General features: G+C 31.8%; 1 protein-coding gene across 1 annotated transcript in view; it reads right to left on the reverse strand.

Annotated features, from left to right (window-relative positions):
- Positions 1 to 611: 611 nt before the first annotated feature.
- The window catches only part of LOC132760128 (rho GTPase-activating protein 45-like), a 51137-nt gene continuing 36156 nt past the window's right edge, over positions 612 to 15592 (reverse strand). Inside the window, exon 24 of the mRNA XM_060752034.1 lies at positions 612 to 7426. Within this exon, the coding sequence (XP_060608017.1) occupies positions 5358 to 7426 (2069 nt within the window). The 3' untranslated portion in view covers positions 612 to 5357. The remainder of the gene's footprint in view (positions 7427 to 15592) is intronic.

Below are 15592 nucleotides of genomic sequence, written 5' to 3' on the forward strand. Positions count from 1 at the left end.
AACTCCAATATCGTACAATGATAGTTGGGCTTCTTCACTTGGGCATTGCACTATCCATCTATGAAGCTGTATTTTCCAATTACGCTTAGGACAAGAAGAGTTACATTCAAGTATACCAGAATGCAAACTAAAGAACTTCTTCGAGGAAGCAGTTTTTTGTATGTTCCGTGCATATATTTTGAAGTGACGTCATTAGCGTTATACAGACGCGCTAAATGTTAGCGTTATACTATAGGCGCGTCAATGAAAAATGACTCTTCTCACTTTAAGAGGACTTTATTTTGGGTATGTGATAAATAGAATTAAATTCGTGTAAGATCATTACTGAATTTATTGAACTCGTTGAATAAAATAATATTTTGCTCGCCAGAGCCCCGCATAATATAATTTTATTAAACTCGTGCAATAAATTCAGTATTGAACTTACACACATTCAATATCCTCTATTTATTCTTTGAGAAATACTTGCAAAACAAATGTTTTTATAGTCCTATGTGGACACTAACATACCGTTTATCAAAGTAAATAAATAACTTTATCAATGATCCATGAATACTTTGTGGTCACAGTGTAACTCACACATCATAACAAAATAAAGACAAACGTGTTCCTTTAATAATTACATTTTTTATTGTCTAAAGTTATGTAAGGGTAGTACATTTTAAATAGCAAAAATATTGAACATGATAATCATGTAATAAAAAGAAAATGTATAACATATAGAGGTAACATAAAGGCACTAACATAAAATGTCTACAGATATATATAAATAACTATCACAACTCAATCACACCATTTCCATGACAACAGCACAATTATTTCAGCTTTTAAACAATAAGCCTATCAACAGTACCAATGTTTCGGGTTTATACAACAACCCTTTACCTTCTGAATTTCTTAAGGTAGTCTTACTACAATGCTTTCCCGCCCAAAAAAATAAAAATTCAGCCAATTTCGTAATAAATCATTTCCGGAAACGTTATTTTTCACAATCTCCTGTATTCAATTATTTTTGACCGTTTATAACAAGACTTTGGTACATAACAATAAAGGAGGAGTGCATGATTGTAAAAGATTTTGAAGAAAATAACGTTCCGAAAATAACCAATTTGCTACGATATTGGCCGATGTTAGAATTTAAATGGACTTGAAAACATTCATTTTTTTGGAACTGTCAAGTAACTATGTTGGGGCAATGAATACAAAAATTTAAAGTTATCCGACAGTTTAGAGACTGGTGATATCAGACATCCGGTTCTAGTTTGGCAAGGGGTTCAACCAATCAACAGCCAATGTCAAAGATACTTTAGACCTGTCAGATTTCCAGATGAACATAGTAAAAATCCATTTTGAAACAATGAAATTTTGTGTCTTTAGAACTTAAATATACTCAATATAATTCACTGTATAATCCACCTAGATCTTATCATCTTGCCTTATACATTTAACAGATAATTAGATTTTTTTTTTTTTTTTTTGGTAATTGATTACTTTGATTGAAATTTTTTTCTATAAGGTCCCCAAACACTTGGTTTCAGCTGTGAAAAGCATTCATTCAAACTTCACACTGAAGGAACATAAACTTAAATCCTACCTTCAATTTATCATGCTAAATTTATATAATGAACTCATCCTGCATTGAATTTGAAACAGTCCATTCACAATTTTGGGGATAGTTAGATGAGCCAGCCAACAGTATAAAGCCTGGCAATACGGCTAGGAAGTCCAGGCTGGCCTGGCTCTATACTGAGTGCAGTCATATCATTTTCACTTCCATAAAACAAGACAAAGCATGGGCATCATTTACTGGTAATTAATCAAAAAGCCAAATCCTTAAGCCACTCCATACAAAACTTATTATTAATTTCAAAAAAGCAAAAATTAATTCAAATCACTTCAATAAAAAAAAATCAAATCATGAAAACTTAATTCCCCCTGAAAAACATTTCTAATTATTACTGAGTTTTGGCATATTGATGAAGAGTGATCTGATTGGTTAATTATAAATACAAGTATCCTGTAGTTGGAAATAGTGGATCTTGCTAGTCCATAGGCAAAGTCATTTTTAATTATACTAGTCATGCAATAGGGATTTTCTTTCCAATGCAGTGTACATTGTATCTGTCAATGTTATACTAACAGTTTATGTAGCATAGGCATAGTTTAACTGACAATCTCCCTTAGATGTGACATTCTTTCAATTAATGTTTCACCCACAACTTTAAAGCCCTTGTAAAAGTATATAAAATCTTCTCACCCTCTTGAGATACCAAATCAAATCAATCTAACAATCGTCTAAGTGACCTTGACCCCCATTTACCTTATGGTCAATGTTAAAGTATGTTTTATACCAAACATCTGAGTAGTGGTTAACAAAAGAAGGCAATACATGAGAAATGCAAGGTATGACTTAAGAACAAACAAAACTACAATTGTATAATTATGCTCCCATAAAAAAAATACATTATATATTTTCAGAGGCTTAAAAAAGTTACACACTATAAAAATTAAAGCTTATTATTTTCAAAAAGGAAACAAAAACACATTCAACAACCTTTCATATCTTGTAAATAATCTACAAAAAAAATGTTAATAAATTACTGTAACAGTGACTAGCTACTGGTTTGACGTAAGAAATTGATTTCACAACACTGGCACTAAACTATATACTCAAAATGAATAATATCATAAAATGTTACAACCACAGACAATGCAAACGAATAACAAACACATAAATCACTTTAGTTATGATGAACTTATCACTTGAATTTCATCTTATTAGTGCAAAACTGTAGTAACATAACGCATAAAAGAATAAGAGATGAACTTATTACTTGAATTTAATCCTCTAAGTGCAAAACTGAAATAACATGATGCACACAAAATAGGAAGTCTATTACCCTGAAGCACTGCACTGAATTTGTGTAATGTACATTATTTTGGTTTGAATTTGGAGCTATCCAATATTTCAGATAGGGATTTTGACATCAAAATGCCATGATTAAGCTGCAAACAGTGTACAGCCTAGACAAACTGCATTGATGTGCAGACTGGCTGGACAAGGTTCTAAACTGTTGACATATTTCTGCTCACAAATCTCAGTATACAGTTATTTAATATGTGATTTGGGAACAGTCAAACTATTGGCCCAAGGTGGAGGGGGTAGTGTTTTGAACTGTTGCCCAAGGCCGTAGGCAACAGTTCAAAACACTATCCCCGACACCGAGGGACAACTGTTTGACTGTTCCCAAATCACGTATGAAATAACTGTTTTATTACCTGATCAACTACTGTTTTAATAGTACTTACAGAAGAAAAAAGGAACAAGAAAATAGTTCAAGTGCACATATGTTAATACTTAAACTTAATATTTTGTCACGTCTGGTTCATGATCAAGATCGATGGACGCTTCAAGTGGGAATCCTTTATGATGTCAGAGCACGCGAGGGAAACAGTAGAAACTATTGACCGGTCAACAGTTCGCGAACGTGGACGTTTTTAGAATTTCAGAAAACAGTAAATAATAACAAATTACATTTATATAAGGTATCAGGTAATAATATAATTTAAAGACTGAACAGTTTTGCACTTTAGAAACTTACAGTTACCAATAGTAACTAAATGCTGGTCTTCAGGCATATACAATTATAACAATAACTGAAAAATACAGAACCCTCTACAGAACAAATTGAGAGTACATGTAATGTATACAAGCTATAATAAAATCAAATTTAACAAAAAAGCCTTATCAAAATTTCATGCGTATAGCCAAGAAATCTGAAAATTTTAAAGGACAAAGTTCAATGAAGTCTGTCCCTTTAAAAATCTATAGAAGTAGTTTTTTTTTAACTTTTATTTGTCTTAATGAGAGAGAAAACAGAAGACAAATTGACACCACATGTATTTCTATCCTAATATACAATAATATCAAATTTTGAAAATACCTAGTCTACAATATCATGATTATTATCAGTTTATTGGTTTGTTATAAGTAAAGTTATTTAAGTATACTAAAACATCATTCGTTTTTTTTTTTTAATGTAAGCAAAATTCAATAAAACATGTTTCGACCAGATTTTAACAAATTTGCTTCAAGCAAAAACACCAAGAAATATAAAATAAAACTAACAAAAAACATGTTCAATCCATATTTAAATGCAAAAAAAAAATTTTTTAAAAATTAATAAAACATATTCTATCCATATTTTTAACTATTTACTATATGCAAAAAAAAAATCAATAAAATATGTTCTGCCCATATTGGCTGTATGCAAAAGTTTTATAAAACATGTTACATCTAGATTTATACACATTTTTGATTCAACAATGTTTTAATGTCTTTAACTATGAAAGTTTCTGTCATTAAATGCAACAAAGTAAAACTTGGTTTTCTCCCTATGAAATACTATGTACATAAAAAAACTACTGTAACAATGTAAAGGTAATTTACCACGATGATGTTTTGTAGTGTAGTGTCAACTTTTTCAAATTTTATCTCATTTTTTGCAAAACCCTTAAAATGTTGGGGTTTTTTTCCCCCCAGATAATAAATGTTTTGTAGGATAGGGAGCAAAGACACCTTGTATGACACTACAAATTTCTTAACAAATATAAACATAGAATGAATGCACCCAAACATATTAATAAATACATCACCAACAAAAATATTGCACTTTTTCAAGTTCATAAATGCTACTTACACATATAAGATGTATAATAATTATACAATTAAAAAAATATTTAAAAAAAATCAATAACAAAACTATGAGTGTACATAATATTAGATACAAGTACATTAAGATTACTATCATTATTTACATGAACTAAGGCACTGAAAATGTTGAACCGAACAAAGATGTATAAATCCGTAGGATTATAAACTGTTTAAAACTCTATTGTCAAAATACATGAGTGTCATTAGAGTTTTTAACATAAAGGAATACAAAACTTTCTTCTCCTACAAAAAATGAATGATTTGGCTTATAATAAACAAATCTTCTATATGTTGTTTCACACTAAAATCACATCTTAAATATCTCAAATTGTAAAACAGACTTCAAGGTCCCACACTGTTTGTTCTATTCACATTAAAGGGACTATTGAATTAATTATTCACTTTAAGGAAATGTTTGTTTACCATTGACTTTGTCATACAGCATTATGGAGAAAGATTGGGCAAGTGGTTTAAATTGGGCTTGAGAGGTTGGGAGTGTAATCAGCTTGAAGCTCCAGGTCTGAGTTCGAAATCATACCCTATATATGAACATTAAATGATATTTATGAGCAACTAGTTTCAAATGAAAGTATATGTTCAGAAAAACTCTTCCGAATTAACAGGTCATTGACACATCATGTTTCTATTTCTTTTCAGTTTTCTTTCTTCCATGACAGCAGTCACGGAAATGGTCCGTATGTTTGGAAGTATCAGAATTCACCGAGCTGATACTGCCCCTTTTAGTGCCATGTTTGACCTTGATCTTATCCTCTTTTGATGCAGACAAATCCTGTTTGCTCACTTTTCTACCACTCACTGACACAGATGAATCTGTTGATGATCTAGGTCCCTTAGAAGCATGACTAGTCATACTTGTTTTCTCAATTTTCCTTTGTTTTTCAGTTGGACTTAGTTGGGACGATGAACCCTTCACTTGCTTACTTACAGCTGACTTCACAACTGATGGTGTTGATTTCTCTTTCTTTAATTTTTCATCTTTAGTATTCGATACTGGAGAGGTCTTTGTTTTTATCACTGACTGTTCTTTAACTTTAAGTGCTGAAGATTTCCTTAAACCTTGCACAGGAGACACTGTAGGAAGTCCACCTGAAGTCTGACCTAATTGTCTTTTGCTTGAAGACGATTTATTTACAGGGGGTGTCACTGATCTCACTTTTCTTAAGATTTCTTTACACTCCTCTTCTGCAACAGGTTTAATCTCATGTGATGTAACAAGAATTGTAGGACTTGATTCAGTCTGATGTATCTTTGATGGTTTGGACCCTGATGAAGGATCGGCTTCTGATGCAGAGTTTGGTCTGTATGCTTTTCTACTGTGGTCTGGAATACTAATTGAATGAGACTTGTAGCTTAGTAAGGTCACGGGACTTTTCCTCCCTATTGATTTCAATTTGGCAGCAGACGTTAGCAAAGCAGATCGTACAGTGGCTGCTGGAGTTCTTGATCTCGACTTTTCTGAAGCACTTTCTTTTAAAGATATTTTACTTTTTTCTCTAGAACTACTCTCACCAGTGGGTTGTTTTGATTTTTCCTTAGAACTTTTAGAAACTTTGTCTGACTTTGGAGAGCTCTTAACTTCCAAATGTCCATTTATTTCACCACTTTTAGACTTTTTCAACTTTGCACCTTTCTCTTTATCAGGAGAGAAAATGTTTCCTTTTGATTTTTTGCCAGTTTTAGTTTTTACTGACTGATCTTTCACAGCAATATCTTGTGTTTCTAGAGTTGTAGTTTCATGATAAACATCATCAAGAATATCTGTCTCAGGTATTGTTGGGTCTTCTAGGGACTCATTTATTTTTGATGCATCAAATCCATCTGCTGAACTCATAACCAAGTACTTCACTGCATTGTCACCAGCAATGCTTTCAATGCTGGTTGGAGTATGACTTGTAGTTGCTACACTCTCACATATTGGAACTGTTAAGGCTTCAGTTTTTCTAGCTTTTTCATGTACACCATCTTCTATGATATTCTTTTCAGCATTAACCTTGGCTTTTTCACTGTCTAAATTTCTCGATAACTCTTTGTTATTTTGGTCTAAAGTATTAGGGGCAGTATCAGATTCTTCGATGCATAAATGTTTTCTGCGGAGCATTGGGGAAGTCATACTGGACCTTTGAGGAAAAGGTTTAGACCTTTCAAGATCAAAACTTGTACATTTTGTTAGAAGTTTAGGAGATTTTGCGACCTGACTAGATTTTGAACTATCAACAGATGCAGTATCTGAGACATTAGTATCAAGTTCTGCATGCTGCGAGGCCTGGGGCCATGATACCCTAGAACCCTGTATACCATTTTGAGGGGATGGTGGATATGAAGAGGTTTTGCTAGTTTGGGTGGTTCTTCTATAAACTTGTGGGGACCTTGAGTCTAAAATGCTAGTGAACATACTTTCTCCTTTTGGTACCCAACTATTAATAGGAGGAAGTTGGAACACTCTATGTTGATTGGCTGATGGACTTAGATCAGATTCGCTAGTGGGTATATCTGTATCTGAGGCACTGTCGGTAAATTCAAGGACGGAGTCTTCAATCTTTATTGTAGGCGGGGAAGAGATGGCAGATCTAATGGAGAGATTTGGTGAACTGGCTGGCGATCTAAGTGACACTGTCTTATGTCGTGTGGTGAGAGGTGGAGTCATGAAATGATGATTCCCCGCCTTTTTTCTTACAGCTCCACCTCGAGATCCTGTCAAATAGAAAGCATTTATTCAATACAAGGTTTACACATTCTGCTTTTGAAAATAATACTGAAACTTAATCTTTTTTCTACAACAAAAGAAGATTAAAAAAAACAAACAACTACTAGTATGTTTTCTTATTTCTAATTGATTCTAATTTAATAATAAAATAATTCTTCAAACATCAACATAGAGCTACTTAAAGTGAATTAACATTAGAAAAATAATTTTTTACACAAACATAAATCAGAAACAAGACTCATAACAAAATTAACAACAACTAAACAGAACAACACACAACTACATGGTAAAATAACATTCAAAACTGTTCTAGAGATATTATAATTACTTAATTAAATGAGTTTTCAGGGCTAAGTGTAGACATAAATGATGAAGATTTATTCATTTTCATACAACATCAAGAATGACAGAAAAAGTACTGAGAAATTAAATAATATATCCCATTTAATAAAATATGTACAATGTGTGCAAATAGTAGTTTTTATCTGCAGAACTTAAAAGGTACTAAGTCCATATAAGCAGAGTTGGAAAAAAAGAGACTAGACAACCTATAAATTAGCTTTCATGGTTTTAAAAAACACTGACACTATTATGGACATACAGTTTGTATAATAATTATGTGTCATATGGCGACTTTCCACGTTTACTGGTGGACGGCAACCTCAGGTGCTCCTTTGTGAATTGTTTCATGTACAACCTGGCACCTGAATTCAGAAATGACCCAGCATTTGAGTAGAACCACCAACCTTCCATAAGCTAGCTGGATAACTTGGTCATAATGAAAGAATCCAAAGTCCGAGTGTAATTGGACTTGAAATTTAAGTGGTCAAGGGAACAAGTGCTTTTATGTCAGCAACTTTAACCACTTGACTCTATATATACTTTTGAATGGTGGCCTGATGAGAATTACCAAGTACCACTTAGTATGTTAAATATTGCTTTATAAAAATAAAATAACCTCTTGTCTGTGTTACAAAAACAGAAAATATAAAAAATACATCTTGTGTAGATCAGGTTGGAGAATTCAATATCGTTTAATGATTTTTAGCAAGGAAAATGTAATAATGTGTTATCATTGATAATCATAAGAAAATACCTGTTTAGAAATTTACAAACACCAAAGAATGTCACAGATTCATGTACAAAATACAATAACAGATATAGAATACAAAGATAAGCATTGTTTGTACACCATAAAGACAGAAACCTCAAAGCATGGCTCAAGTCAAGGGAAAGCAGTTCAAGATACAAGCCAGAGCTGTTATAAAAGCTTTCTGGAAGAGAAGTTTATAGATATAGGGTAATGCCTTTGTAAATTGTATCTTACAGCTATAATATTCACACTGATAAAAGACTGGTTGTAGGCTAAAACAACTTCATTTTTTTAATTTGCATAATGTACTGGTAAAAACTACAAGTTTGAAACAGTCAATTGCTGAATATGAGGAATTTTGGTAAGAAAATGTTAAATTTAAGTAGCCAACAGAATAAGACTCTAAAGTGACACTGCACCTCTTAGGTGGAACTGCACAAAAGTCCAGGCCAGGATGGCTTTATACTGGCTGTACAGGAAATTCATGATCACAACTATCATAGCAAGGTATTAAGTTTAATGTATGCATTTTAAGTCCTGATTTCTGAGCAATTTCTATTTGATGTTACTTTGTCGTTTTGTTTTTGGCTGTTTTTTGGCTGTTTTTTTTTTTTGTTAAATCAAAAAAATTTGTCATCAAGGACAAGCTCAAAATAAAAACTAATTGAACTTGACTTTCATGTTAAGAAACTGAAGCAAATTGCCCTAAAATGTCTAAATTAAGAAAGTAGACAAAAATTTCACAAAGTGTTATCATTTTTTATAATTTTTTTTTTTTTATGAAAAAGAATATTTTCCAAATGATTTTTAACCATATTTCTCTCCTTAAAATGATATCTGAATAATTTTGATTGTAATTCTTGTAGTACCATGTCACAAAAACAATACCTTTGGTATGTGACTGGATATAACTATCATTTTTTTCAACACATACACATCTGAATCATTTTATTTCCAACAAAATAATTATATACAAGAAGCGCCGCAATGCGACGAAAACCAGGCCGACTTCGGCATTACAATAACCCGGTTTTCGTTGAAAACCTGGTTAAAATGATACTACAGTTAAAATAGTCATTTCATCACATATTTACAAAGGCATTTTAATACCCTGAAGCAACAATATTCAACTACCCTTTCTTGTTCTTTCTTATTTCATTGTCAGTTGTTAAATAAAGATCTCTCCATTGCTGATGCGAGGATAATGTTCATATCAGCATGTTAAAATTAACTTGTCAACAGTATAGAGCCTAGTCAGGCTGCAAGGATATGCCAGTTGACTACAGGCTAACTTGGCTATATACTGGCGACATAGGCTGCTAGGGAAGGTTACATAGACAAGGCTTTAATGCCACAAGCTTTTCAAGGTTTAACATGAAAGGGTAGTGTTTCAAAAAGCATACTGTGCCCAGTGACAATCTGTTAGTGAAAATAATTCAATTGACTGTAGTTCAATACAATACATTTATAAAAAGGTACATTGACATTAACAAAGAATAATTGCCTTTTGCATTTTGGAATACGAAACTTAAAACAGAATCAAACATTAAGTAAATAGTACTAAATTATAATTTTTTGTCTTCATGACATTTGAAAGAAAATTTTTACAAAGAAACAAATAATATCATTTGAAATTGTCACTGGTCATCTTGAAAGGACGAAAGAGCCCAACTCGGCTTAAAAGTTTCCTGTTCCAATATATACAAAAGTTTTATATTGAAAATACTTCATCTGTACTAAAAATCTTTGCTAAAATTATCAAAATTAAAATCAGCTCTTTCTTAAACAGAAAGTCCAGATCAAATACTGAAATTGTTTAATCTGAATAATTAACATCAGTGTAAAAGTTCAAAATAACACATCTCAAGGATAATAACACATCTCAAGGATGGAACTTTTAAGAAGAGATTTTGGTGAGTATATAATAACAATTGATTAAGTGGGCTTAATGGATTTCTGTTCAAATTCACAGATATCGTACAATAAGAAGTTACGACTACTGCAAATTAAGCCCACAAAAAAAATTACAAACAGCATGCAAAAAAAGAATCGTGCACATGCATCCACCACCACGATTATTGCCAATACCAAATAAAGGTGAGCATCTACCACCAAATCTTACCTACTAGAGGTCACCCTATTTCTTTACACCTACAATAGTGAGCGGGGAGGTTATATGTCTATGTCAGTGTTTCAGCCGCCGTTTGCATATATAACTATATTATTATATTCTTTGCCATACTACAAGCATTTTGTATCAAAATGCATCGTTCCATTACAAAGTGAACGCATTTCACGTCCCCCTTACATCATTCATTCTCAAAAGAAACCCTGATAGCATATTTCGTCAAATGTTAAGAGGCTATAAAAGTAAAAAATTTACAGTTTAGAGAAAAAAGGATAAGTAACTTTTGTATCAAACATAGCTGTTTATGATAGCTTTCATTAAATATTTCTTACTTCTGAAAAAAAAATCAAGCTTAATTTCTTCTCTATATCTAAATATTATATATAAAACCTAAAATGAACCCCATTCATGTAATTCAAAGTCTACTTTCTGTTTAAAAAATAACTTTAAAAGTTATCTTGCTTTTATTATTTTTAACACATAAAAGACTCAAAATTTGCATGCAAATAAGAAATAAATTGAAGACACTGACAAATAAAACAAAACAAAAGGTTTTCCGATTCTTTAGTCTAAGCTCATAACAAAGACTCTTCAAGACATAAAAATATTAGTGTAAATTCTACTACTAAAACTTCAAACACTATCATGGCAACTGTTAATATAGTTACTTTAGTAGTCAGCATTCAATGCTTCTAAAGTTCTTAGAAAAGTAAAACTTTAATAATAATCTAAATTCTAATTTTGAAATGATTATTTATCTAAAAATCTTGTACCTTAGTCCATTAAGATATTTAAAATTCAAATACAACTTCATAACTATCTGGAATTTAACTACAACTTCATTATTATCTAAAATTCAAATACAACTTCGTTATAGTACAACTTCATTATCATCTTAAATTCCATTATAATATAAAATTCAAGTACAACTTCAGTAAAATCTAAAATTCAAGTACAAATTCATTATTATTATCTAAAATTCAAGTAAAACTTCAATATCATACAACTTCATTACAATCTAAAATTCAAACACAACTTCAATATCATCTAAAATTCAAGTACAACTTCTTTATTATCTAAGATTCAAGTACAATTTCATTATTATCTAAGATTCAAATACAAGTTCAGAACAGAATATTATTTTGTAAACTGATGAATAATAAATTTTAATTTCTACAATAAGCATAAGATTGAAATGGAGGACTACAATATCATAATCAAATACACTGAGATCAGTAAAGAAAACATTTTCTTCAAGATGTAGTTAATTCTCGAATAAGCAAAAAAATAAGAAATCAATTCCAGTCACTGTCTCACCTACAATGCTATGAAGTAGAATTTAGAGTAAAACTAATGTACCTTCAATTACAAAATAAACTGAGAATATCTGCAACATAAATAAATCTGAAATATTCTGTAAATTCAAAAATCTGTTAACTTTTGTTAGATAAAAGAATTGCAGTTTTTTTTGTACGCTAAACAGCAAAGAAGGTTAATTTAGTACACTTCATCCGTGGCTATACATAAAAGACTTATCACACAAAAGTCAAGATAAACAGGAAATATATTATAACTAAATCTGCTCACCTTCATACCAGTGTTCAAATAACCCATCAAGTCTTTAAAATGACTCCTGACACTACACAGGTACATGCCACAATAAAGCTGATCATATACTTATATGTACAGGACAATATGCAATGTGACTTGTACATAATTATATTCTAGAGCAGAAGAACAAATAGTGGTCTTACTATCGGGACCTAACTGTATTTTTTTCTGTAAGATTTATCAAAATCAATATTTAAGCAGCTTAATCATACCAGATCAAACTGGTGTTAAATTCAAGAACCTAAAGAATTTGTTTCAGTTTAGGGGTATGTAGACAATGGTCTGAAGATGAGCTACACCGCAAACATGTATAAAAGGGGGCAACATTAGCATGAAGGCATCATTGTTAATACTGGCTGCAAGTACCTGCTGTTTCTATAGCAACTATACCATGGTTATAATCTCAGGCTCCGGTAACAGGGCTACATCACCTGTTAATAACCAATCATAGCTTCTGTTACAACTAAACATTCAACAATTTTGTTAACCAATCAAATACATTGTTACAACTAGACTATCATTTTAGTTGTATCATCAGCAGTGATAAATTTTTGAGTAAATTATTTTTTAGGTTAAAGAATTTCATTGTCAGATATATATTTTTTCCATCTATTATCATTAACAACCATGCTGACTAAATATATAAAGCAACTTTGGTTTCCTATTAAATAACTGGTTAGCTGTGCATCATGAAATAAAATCTTATTTCATAAAACATTATGAATACAACATTGAGTCAAAATAACAACACTGAAAGCTGTAACTAAAATAAATTTCTCTTTGTACATAAAATGTTATATTATACATACACATGTACTTATTTTCGGTAAAATTCATTTTTTTAACATAAAATTTTATTACACATGTATATGAAAAATAAACTATGAAAATATATCCTGGATATAAAATATTGTTAGTGATATGTTACCATATATATAAAAGTAATGATAACAATGTTAAAGTTTGCTTGCAGAAGTGTTATTATCATTATTTAGAATTTAATATAATAAAATGTTTTATTATCAAGAACTTCTGCATGTATCATAAAGAGAAACCAAGTAAGGCCCTTCTAAATTGAGTGCTTTCTATGAACCAAAAGTCCATCCCAATTCAAATACAAACCCCACAGGGACAGAGTCCTATGGTTATGCTGAGAGAAAAATAAAACATGGAAAAACATCTTGAACCCCCCCCCCCCACCCCAAATTCAAATATAAACCCAACAGCATTACAGTCCTATCTTTATGTTGAGAGAAGAAAACATGCTACTAACAACTAAACAATCCAAACCCTTCCTAACCTCACTCGCACACCCTCCCCACCCCAAAACTTAAACAACAACATAAAAGCCCAGATATCAATCATAAATCAAAATACAGTGACCACATAATTACACAATCAAATTATATTATACATTACACATTCCCATCACCTATATGTAATATTGAGATACTGACTGTTTAAATCATGCCCATGCTTGTTTGAATCATCTGGTAACAGTAAATCATCATCAGACTCTAAATCAGAGTCCGCACTTAACTCCTCCTCTATACCATTTGCTTTTTCACTCTCCTCCCCTGTAAAAATGGTCATATACACATGCAAAACACATTCTGATTGGTTATTGGAAAATTAATATTCATAGAATGTATAATTATAATAAGCGTTTTCATTGGTTATTGTTTTATGCATTTCTATTGGTTAATTGACAAAGTAGTAACTAATAGTATTTTCTGGCAGAGTATATTTTACTGGATGCAAAATAGAAAATAAAACATCTACAAAATTATCAAAATTAAAAGATAAATTTATTTTTTATTTCAATCAAGATGCAGGTTTAATAAATATGTTTTTAAGCGTTCAGTAATTAATATTCTAAAAGTGGTAGAAATAATAATGATATTAAGTTAGTTTCTAAAAATGCAACATATCATATAGCAATATGATGTCATGTGTTACTATTATTATTGTACAGTGCAAATACATAAAAGAGAAATCAAGGTTACAATACATTGCAAGAATTGCTACAAACCATTCATTATTAATTCCTTGCAAGGTGACCTTGACAGTTAAGGGTTGCATACAATGCATAATAAGACAAGAGGGCCATGATGGCCCTAGATCGCTCACCTGAATTATCAAACTCATCCAAACAATTACCTAGACAAGCATTCTGACCAAGTCTCATGACAGGTGAGTCAAAAATGTGACCACTACAGTGTTAACAAGGATTATCCATATTTGAGCAGTGCGACCTAGTTTTTTACCCAGGTGACACATATTCAAACTTGACCTAGAAATCATCAAAACAAACTTTCAGACCAATTTCCAGGATACTTGGATCAAAACAGTAGCAACTAGAGTGTTAACAAGATTTTTCTATTTTTAGCTCCGGTGACCTAGTTTCACATGCGATTTCGAACTCATCCAAGCAATTACCTAGACAAGCATTCTGACCAAGTTTGATGATAATGGAGTCGAAAATGTGACCACTAGAATGTTAACAAGGTTTTTCCATATTTGGGCGGTGTGACCTAGTTTTTCATCCAAGATGACCCATGTTCGATCTTGACTTAGAAATCATCAAAACAAACTTTCAGACCAATTAACAGAATATTTGGATCACAACAGTAGCCACTAGAGTGTTAACAAGATTTTTCTATTTTTAGCTCCTGTGACCTAGTTTTTCATCCGAGATGTCCCATGTTCGATTTATTCCCAGCAATGACCTAGACAAGTTTCCTGACCAAGTTTGATGACAATTGAGTCAAAATTGTGACCACTAGAGTGTTAACAAGGTTTTTCTATTTTTAGCTCCTGTGACCTAGTTTTTCATCCGAGATGACCCATGTTCGAACTCATCGGAGTTATTACCTAGACAAGCATCTTGATCAAGTTTGATGATGATTGATGCAAAAATGTGACCGCTAAAGTGTTAACAAGGTTTTTCTATTTTTAGCTCCGGTGACCTACTTTTTCATCCGAGATGACCCATGTTCGAACTCATCCAAGCTATCAACTAGATAAGCATCCTGACCAAGTTTGATGATGATTGATGCAAAAATGTGACCGCTAGAGTGTTAACAAGGTTTTTCTATTTATAGCTCCGGTGACCTAGTTTTTCATCCGAGATGACCCATATTCGAACTCATCCGAGCTATTATCTAAACAAGCATCCTGACAAAGTTTGATGATGATTGGGTCAAAAATGTGACCACTAGAGTGGTCACAAGGTTTTTCTATTTTTAGCTCCTGTGACCTAGTTTTTTCATCAGAGATGACCCATGTTCGAACTCATCCAAGCAATTGACTAGACAAGCA

This window comes from Ruditapes philippinarum, unplaced genomic scaffold (assembly GCF_026571515.1).
Source record: "Ruditapes philippinarum isolate M1 unplaced genomic scaffold, ASM2657151v2 ctg3111_1_1_1_1, whole genome shotgun sequence".
NCBI classification, from domain to species: Eukaryota; Metazoa; Mollusca; class Bivalvia; order Venerida; family Veneridae; genus Ruditapes; species Ruditapes philippinarum.